The 9,405-nt window shown below is 36.6% G+C and overlaps 1 protein-coding gene across 1 annotated transcript; it reads right to left on the bottom strand.

Annotated features, from left to right (window-relative positions):
- Window positions 1-404: 404 nt before the first annotated feature.
- Window positions 405-8,352, bottom strand: tmco4 (transmembrane and coiled-coil domains 4). The gene is made up of 14 exons (XM_020922508.2): window positions 8,061-8,352; window positions 6,982-7,123; window positions 6,219-6,393; window positions 6,037-6,064; window positions 5,838-5,967; window positions 5,623-5,720; window positions 5,402-5,545; window positions 5,050-5,169; window positions 4,318-4,482; window positions 3,087-3,223; window positions 2,916-3,000; window positions 2,518-2,635; window positions 2,289-2,406; window positions 405-1,567 (listed from the first exon to the last, which is right to left on the bottom strand). The coding sequence occupies exons 1-14, from the start codon at window positions 8,095-8,097 to the stop codon at window positions 1,118-1,120; spliced, it is 1,947 nt and encodes a 648-aa protein (XP_020778167.1). The 5' UTR covers window positions 8,098-8,352; the 3' UTR covers window positions 405-1,117.
- Window positions 8,353-9,405: the final 1,053 nt, after the last annotated feature.

Raw genomic sequence — 9,405 nt, 5'->3', positions numbered from 1 at the left:
ATTCTTGGCTAAAAAAATAACATCTCCAAAGAGAAGCAGGTGGCAGACCCCTCCCCCAACATGAAAAGCTACATATTGTACCTTTAAGTCAGATTTTATCTTTTAATTTGCAGCACTAAGAAATATTAGATAAAACAAACACACTTAGATAGGAGTCACTTTCATACAAACAGCTACATTAACAAAAAGTGTGAATGTTCAATAACTGACACTGACTCCACTTGTTTGTTGATTTGAGCCACCGGCTCTTTTGCAAAATCAAGCACAAATTGTGTTCGGTGATAAGAAAAACTGCAAATGTAACTGTAAAAGATGTGCAGTCATTCAAAAAATACAGAGGAAAGAATTAATTAGGATTTTTTTTTTTTTTTTATCTTGAGGTCTGTAAAAGACAAAAACAGGTAGGTGGTCAAAAACTTAACATTTTATTAACACGTTGATGGGGGGACATGTTTTGAACTTTGAATTTAAGATTAACTTTCTTAAATTTCTTATGCTTAGAAATGAAATACCTAAAAATTACATAGATGTTTGAAATATTATTGTATTTTAGAAAATGTAATCGTGATTCTATTAAAAATAACTTGTAAATTCAGTTTGCATACCAAAAATTTTAAAATAATTTGGAGAATTATTTTATGAAGTAAACAATAATCTCAAATTTAAAATGATGCCAAATCCAAAAGCACTCTTCTTGTTGGCCGTTATGCTCTTCCCTACCAGTGTTTGCGCACAAAGTAATAATAGTTCTTTACAGTATTTGGTGCAAAAAGGAAGTCCTTGAATCTTTGAAATGCAATGAGTGAATTTTCGAAGCCTTATGGTGTTAATCTAACTGTGACAATATCCATGGTAACCAGGCCAACTGGTAAAATTAGACAGCGAGAAGATGTGTATCATATCATTTTCACAGCCCATAAGGACGCTATCAATAACTAATAAATTAAAACAGAATTCACAGTTTCAAGAAATTAGATTAGCCTTAAAGCAAATGAAGCTGCCATATTTCTTCAGAGTGTTCTTTGTGCTGAAAATGGAATGTTTTTTTCCTCAAAGATACTGAAGCAAAGTGTGAAGAGTTTACAAGTAAGCAGCTGGTCTACTGACATGCTCTTTTTTACAAGTTTGGCCTCTTCTGTTCGAGTGTGTGCTCTGTGATCCACTGTGTATCGTCCCAGCTCCATGATATGTGCTCACTATCTGCCTCCTCTGAGTTGTGCCCATTGGAAACAGTGTCACTGGCAGTAATTTTGTCCTGAGTAGAAAGTGGAGCAGTGAGTTCACTGTTCTCTGTTTCACTTTCACTTAGCGTGTCCAGCAGGTCAGAAATATCAGGGATATCCCAGCCATCTGTGGCCTGCTCCTCTGGCTCCTCTGTCTCCTGGATCTCCTCACTGAGAGCTTGGTGCTCCTCTGAGATCTGGTCTGAGAAATTCACTGTCCCATTTTGAATTGCCACAGACTGAGACAGGAGACTGACAGAAGCTCCTTGGACTTCATTTGTAGGCACTCCTACTGCTACCAAGATAGTGTCCATTTGGTGCATGTAGTCCAAGTGACCCTTGACCTAGAAACAAATATAACACACTTTTAGAAACATAATTTATCAGTTTTCAAAATATACATATATAAAAGCTCAGCGGAACTTATTAATTTACTAAAAATAGAAACTCAGGTGCTACATACTCAATTCTAATTTAGCTTAAAGCCTTAAAGACAAGAAACCACCCTTGAGCCTCCCAGTGAAAAAAGATGTTTAGATAACAAAACTCTTGCTACTTTTGTTGCGATCAACAGGCAATGCTGTGAAGTCCAACACAAACCAAGTGGGGCCTTACTTTTTATGCCATGCATTCTGTAGCATATGAAAAAATATATTTCTCACCTTTAATTAAAAGTTTGACCTTCTATATGTGGCACTTAAGAACACATTTCAACAACATGAAAAAGGCTGATAAGATATACACATGGAAACTGAACAAAACAATAAAACATAATATGTTTTTCTTTCTACTGATTAATTAGATTCAGTATTTAATTTCTATTTTGTGTTGCTTATAGTTACCTATCTTTATGAACAGTGTGGTTCTTTAATTTCATGTTGGTAATGATACTTGCCATTTAATGTCACTCTGAGTCTGTGACACAAATATATTTATAATATGTGATTTATTATTTGTACGGTATTATGACCAATTATATTATACAGAAGCTGGTTTTGTGTAATTTATTGAATGTGACACAATGTACTGTGAGATGTAAATTTTTCAACACCAGCACAGACTTACCACAGAGGAAAGATCTACATTAATAATGCGCCGGTCCTGGACATTGATTGGCTGTAATCCAGCAACAGACATTTGGGCGGCTGAGCTTCTATACAGGAACCCTAGAAGCCAATCTCCTCTAAAAATATTTTTCAAAAAGGCATGTTTACAAATGACAAATCAAAAGCCAAATTTCCCCCATTCTAAATAATAACCATGAATGGAAGCTACAAAATAAACACTACAATACCTGCAGTATCCATTAACAATTTTTCCAGCGACTACCCTCGTCATTTTCTCCCAGGCCTTTTCAGAGCCTTCCACCGGAGCTCCCAGTAAGACCACATCCTCCACCACTCCTTCACTGCCTGACAATGACAAAAGCTTGTGTTCAATATAACAATGAAAGTATTCTGTAAGTACAATGGACCAAAAATGTGCCTTTACCATGCCTTTGCTCCAAACTTTGATATGACTGAATCAAATGCTAACTGAATCTGAACTCAATAACAATATTGAACTTACCTGACCAGAACTGATCCAAAAATGCATGTTGAATTAAACTGCATTAGCTTTGGCGATTTTAAACCAAAGTTTCAGGAAAAAATACAGTATAATCAAAGAGATCACAGTAAACAAAGAATCTACCTTGTTCATTTGCAAGCTCTTGTAGACAAAAGTAAATGACTCTGGCTCCGAGGCTGAACCCTATCAGACTGACAGGACGCTTCCCCTTTGAGGACACACACACAGCGTTACTTTGTCACATTCATATTGGGCAGTAGTTGTTATTTTTTTCAGTGAAGCGTTTTGTCAGACCTGCTGCCTGCTCCTCAGAACCTGCGCCAGGTGCTTTCCCACTTCAGCAGAGCGACTCAGGCACACACACCACGGGTTGTCAATCACACTGGCTGCAGCTAAAAGAGATGCTGGCCATGTGAGAGCGGTCACGATACCTGAACAAAGAAGGGGAGTCCAGTCATCAGTAGTTATAGTATATAGTATTACAGTTATTATTATAGTTAAAGGACCCATATTATGCCATTTTCTATATTTCTATGTTATAATGTTTTCCTCATTATACCTGGAGTAGTGTTTTGTTTCATTCACACATGTTTACACAGAAACCCCTCAAACAGAAACACACAGTTCCACCTTGTAACATCATGTGAATTTAAACTCTATTCCTTCATTTGGATAATTTCAGCCCTGGAATTGACAATCTCTACTAAACAAACGTTAAAAGGTAGTTGTAAACTTGAAAACTACTACTGCATGACATCACTTGGTAACAGAGCATTTTGAGCTTTGGAGACATTTTCAGCTTTGGTAGACAGACTAATAATAAAGGATTACTTAAACATGTGTGAATGAAACAAAACACAACTCCAGGTACATTTTGAGGTAACAGTATTATAATATCATGGCTAAAGGCCCACAAGAATCAATTTTGCATAATATGACCTTTAACTGTGTTGCAAAAATAAACTTTTAGAAGCATTATTGTTTTGGCCAACTGTGACTGATTTGAGAAAGATGAATTAATTAACTGTTGTTGTCTCCTTAGGCAAGAAACTTCACACACACATTTCCTAATATGGAAGTGGTGTGTGTGTGAGTGTTGGTGTTGGTTGGAGGAGCTATACAAATAAAGGTGCTTTATAAATCCAATCATTAATTAATTAAAATACGTCATCCAATTTAAATTTGAAATGTGTCAGAATGCATGTTTTGATCCATCTGTGGAGTATGTGTGTGTTTTTATGTGGTGTTTTTTGAACATTTTTAAGTTATAGAATTTATAATCAAACATACAGCTATTTCAGATTGATGTTTCTGCTGGTTATCATTTGGGACTCTTCACACATTTGTTTAAAAATTTTAATCACATACACAAAAACACTCTCTTATTAAAGGAAAAATTGTCTGTATAAAACCATTTATGTGTGTGTATTTTTTGTGCTTGTTTATTCAGTTAACAATTGCCACTCAATTGTGCTGAAGTGCTATTTGTAATTACAGATTTGCTGAGTGCCCTTCTCTTTTGTACCTGATAGAACAGTGTATTTGAGTGCTTCCTGTGCCACCATGCTGACCAGACCATCCAAAAGAGAGGTCATGGCTGAACCCAGATCTCTGAGGAAACGGGATTCCCACACCAGGCAGTACTGCTCCCCACAATCCCCCAGCCTGCACCACGGGGCCTGGAAAGAATCTGAAACACAATTCCCAATCTATGCAGCATATTTTTAATAAGGAAAATTAACAACATGCAGTACTTTGATGAGGAGATTGCATTGCCATTGTGTTTGAAGGGTTGCAACAGGAGCGGACGTAGTCATGGCAATACAAGAGCTTGGTCTGCATAATGTGAACAGCACACTCAGGTTATTTAGATGTGAAGTGCTCAATATAATCTTTATCTCCAGTCAAGTGGACAAATTCATATGACCCTTTGTGCTTTGTTGGCTTATATTAAGGTAGAGGCTAATGCATGATTTCTTAGATCACGCAAGAATGTATTGCAAACATACAGTAGCCCAAGGAAAGGGAAAATGGAACTCATGAATAGCATAAATAGCATAATTTTACATACCAATACCTAAAGATATGTCTAAATTGTTTAAAAGTAAAACAGAATCTAATAAGGAAAGTAAGTAATAGTGTTTGTTTAATGTTGTGTGTATGTTATGAGTCATCCAGTGTAAATATTATTATTGTTTTTGTTAATTTAATCTTAAATCGTTTAAGATAGTAGTTTTCAGTAGTTCACTTTACTTACTGTATTTCCCGCTGCAGAGCCACCCAGTGATAGCAATAGTGAGGTGCAGATGTTTTCCAGAATTCATTGGCCGGAATTCAAATTCCTCAATGGCTCCAACACATTTATTCATTTTATACCCTGAGGGAACATTAAAAAAAAAATTCTAATCACATCACAGATTTTCAATATGTCAAAACGTTGAGCATGAATTTGTAAAAATACTTACAACAGTGCATTCAATTTTGTATTTTGTAAAAAAAAAAAACTAAAAAAACATATTTTGTATTTTGTAAAAACACTTTTTACAAAAGTGAATTATTTATATGTACAGTTGTAGAAGGGCAGTGACATTAGAAGTCAGCAGTCTGACCTGTGAGTCCAGCTCCAGCTGCTCCAAACAGAGAGGCCATGATGGCGATGCCAGTGGCTGAGCCCAGGGCAGCGGCCCCACCGGCCCCCAGCACTGCCCCTGCTCCAGCAGCCACTAAAGGAGCCGCCAGTCCACCTGTCACACCTGCCAAATTTTATTCAAATTGAGTTTATATAACTGGTTTTAATTGCAAATATAAAAAAAGAAAAAGAAAACTGTACCAATCACAGTTCCTCCTCCGACTGTTGCCAGTCCAATTAGGAGGTAGCGCCGCAATTTACGACCTCTTTCTTTCCTTCTCCGCCGAGAAGACTCCTCCCTGAAGACATATTTATACATAAAACCAATTATTACAAATAATATAATATAAAACATAACATATGCAAGAAATTTGTCAAAGAAAAACTACAATCCCATATGGGGTTGAAACACTCACTCCGTCTCCTCCCCTGCCTCCCTCAGCCTCTCTCCCAGTGTTTCCTCAAACTCCTCGAGCTGCTGTGGCGACACTCGGAGCAGGCAGCTGACATGACGGATCAGAACTCGGGATCTGGCATCATACTGGCCTGGGGACAAACACTTACATGTAATAATCAAATATCAAAATCAGCGGCCAGAATCGAAAGGACACCCACCATCTTTCACAGAAAAAGACACTAGGTCCTGTAAAACAAAAGCACAATTTACTGGACATTTAAAAATATTTGACCTTCAATCAACTGATAAAAAATAATCTATTTGATCAATTATAGAAGTTACAGTAATAGACAAAAGACCTATTATTGTTGTTCTATAGTACTAAGTAGCAGAGCCATACCTGGATGATGGAGGTAGCCCCTGCAGCCAGCAGTGGCTCAGCCTGTAGGATGGAGAGGAAGGTGTCTGAACCCTCACAACCCAGCCCAGACAGGAAAGCCCTCATCACAGGCAAGACCGAGTCATCCAGGCCCAGCCACTGCACCAGTCCCTGCAGGTACTGGTCCCTGAAAGCACTGACACAACATACACACATACTATTACAGCACACAGCTATGATTGGATTCCTATATCCATGGATATGCTAAGCATAGCATATAATAATAATTATTAAAGTAGCTGAATCACCTTTAGAAACCTTAAACACAGCACTAGGGCCATAACTATAATGATAGCGCATTAAATTGTTTTATGGAAATAGAAGCACCAAGATGCACCATGTCAGTTTTGGGAGATATTAGATCAGTACAATTAAATAAAATAACTTACATGAAAAAGTGTACTTAATAGTAGTTAATACTACTTGCTTATTATTCAAATTGATATTAACTTTGAAACTAAATAATTTCCATTAACCCTGTGCTCCACATTAAACACAACAAATTAAATAACTGTATTTGTAATTTTTATGTCTTATGAAATGGACCAACAGGTGCTGATGCAGCACAGATTTCCTTGTCATTAAAATTAGAATAGCACATTGTTTTTATCCTTGCTCTGTGTCCGATGTAAAAGGTTGGCATGACAACCTTGAGTGTCTAAGAAGGCTGTTTTTCTGATACCAGCAATGTTTGTCCAGCACTTGAGGCCCGTGGCTGTGTTACCTGTGGTCTGGCTCTCCAAACAGCTGACCCAGGGATACAGCACATAGGGCAGCATAAGCAAAACGCCCAGGTTCTGAGAGCTGCCTGCTGACCATTTCTGCCACAGGGGGGTCCTCCTGTGTGCCTTCCGTTCCCCCTGGGTCTGAAAGAGGAAAGTTTAGAATGACACAAAATTAATATTAATAAACGTGTGTGAGTAATCATTTACAAATATCTTGTTCCTGTTTCTGATTTTAAAAAGTACATTTTTGTTTTATGTGCTTCCTGATGGATATAGTGTTGCTTTTTTGTGATTGTTTTCTGTTTTGTTTTTGTCTTAATTTCTGTAGGTGCTATTTTTCTATTATTGTGTTGTCGACCCCCTCACAAACGAGATGTTGTATCTCAAGGGGCTTCCCTTCTTAACAAATAAATAATCTGATTACTTTCTGATTGTTCACAAAAAGGCAGACATACAAAACACAAAAATGAAAGAGAAAATTATAAAGATTGAAGATTGGGGTTATGTTTATATTTGTCTTCTCTAAAAATCCTTTGGTTAACTGATGTTTTCATGATATGATTTATTTTGTATGTAAAGATAAACACAAAAATCTGATCTAATTACTGGATTATCTGATCATTTTAGTTCTAGCACCATTTAAAAAAAAAGCTACTATAACAGTCCATGAGCAAACTTTTTTTTAATTTTTTATTTAACCAAGGATTCTTGTGGGTGTTAGAGCTATGGCATATTTGTACACATTAATAGCTTAAAGATAGGTTTAAACTTCTCATTAACTCAGCGTTAATGAAGCAGCCTAAATTAAACGAACAGAAAAAGATGTGTCCTACATACCGATAACTATTTTAAGCCTAGTAATTGAGGTGTAATAACTTGGAAAACACTCACTACCAAGCAGCTAGCGTGTAAACAAGCTGCTATTTATCACAGCTGGTTAGTGCTAGTCAGTCGTTAGCAATCTTGTGACTCTTCCTGAATAACCATATTTTAACTATTCAGTCGGTTCAGATCACAATGCAAGATAATCGCTATTTACTGACATTTAATCTCTTATCTTTTTAAAAACGTGTAATACCTTCAGTAAAAGCGCTGTCCCCACGTTTGTTCTCCATGATAGTACTGAGGTTTGAAGTCTGCCTTGTACTAAACTTTTGCTGTGTTCATGTGCCCTGCGAACACTACCACGCTTGACGTACAAAATCACGTATAACAAATTCAAAGCCTGACATATAACGTACCAGAAGAGCAAATCGAAAATAAAAGCTAGTATAGTAAAAATACTCTTAAATGTGTTGAGGAAAAAGGCGTGTAAGTATTTCAAATGAACGATATATACAATAATAACAACTGTTCGTGAAGTGGTCCGGTCAAACTTTGCATTGTTGACGTAACCTCCACGTACTCTGCGTTCTCCTGGATGCTCATGTTTTTTTTTTTCCTTTTTTTTTTTCTTAAACTGTAACAAGACGATATATAGCTCAGAATAGCTCAGAATAGCTCAGAATACGATGGGTAGACTTACTTTTGCATTGGTGAGTAAAACTCGTAAGTGGGTTTTCATTCATCGTTCATCAATTCATTAAAAAAAAAAAAAAAAAAGCAGCGACAACTCGTTCAGAACTATGAGTTATTCTGATCAACGAATTATCTTATGGTGTGCATCAGTTTTTAAAATGCAACCACTAGGTAATCCTTTTCTGCATTTCAAATAGGCAGATTGTTTGTAAGAGAAATGGGCAGCTTGATAGGTCCACCGAGAAAAGTTAGATTACAATCATATAATAAAGTCTAAATGAAATTCTGCTGCAAATTTATCACAATGTAGGCCTACCATTAATTAAAACAACTTCTACACTATATAATCCAGACCTGTAAATTAGTGTTTGTAGTGTAATTCGACTTTAAATCCAGCAGGGGTAAGTGTAACTCTATTTTCGACGTAGTCTACAACTACAACCAGCATGTTATGTTGTATCATTTCACACCAGAACATAAGGTAAACGTGTCCTGTTTTGTTTGATTATAATTTATTATAATTTCTATGAATACACTCACCTCACCTGCCTTTTAGGTCCAATATTATGCGAAACTGACTCTATAGTGAGCTTTAAGGCATGTTATAAGGGCAATGTTGTTATCTCCTCAGAAACATACCTGGAGTTGTGTTTCATTCACACATGTTTGAGTAACCCTGCGTAATTGGACAGTCTATATCTTCCACCTTGTGATGTCATGAAGATGTAGTTTTCAAGTAAATAGCTATCTTAGAGATTGGCAATTCCAGGGCTTAAATTATCCAAACGATTCTAGGGGAATGTGTATGGAGTTTAGGAGCAGGGTCTGTGTCTTAAATATGTGTGAATGAAAGAAAACAAAACTCCTGGTATGTTTTTGATAAGAAAAACATAGATCATAAAATA

This window comes from Boleophthalmus pectinirostris, unplaced genomic scaffold (genome assembly GCF_026225935.1).
Source record: "Boleophthalmus pectinirostris isolate CB_2022bp ecotype Guang Dong unplaced genomic scaffold, ASM2622593v1 HiC_scaffold_8, whole genome shotgun sequence".
NCBI lineage: Eukaryota > Metazoa > Chordata > Actinopteri > Gobiiformes > Gobiidae > Boleophthalmus > Boleophthalmus pectinirostris.
Note: the sequence above shows the minus strand (reverse complement) of the source record. Positions and strands in the feature narration are given on the sequence as shown.

What these genes read in the sequence shown, in the direction of transcription:
- tmco4 (XM_020922508.2), bottom strand. Translation starts at nt 8,097, where the DNA reads ATGGAGAACAAACGTGGGGACAGCGCTTTTACTGAAG. An exon ending in GGACAGCGCTTTTACTGAAG is followed by an intron (nt 7,124 to 8,060) that starts GTATTACACGTT and finishes TTCCTCTTTCAG; the next exon opens with ACCCAGGGGGAACGGAAGGC. An exon ending in TTTGGAGAGCCAGACCACAG is followed by an intron (nt 6,394 to 6,981) that starts GTAACACAGCCA and finishes ATGTTGTGTCAG; the next exon opens with TGCTTTCAGGGACCAGTACC.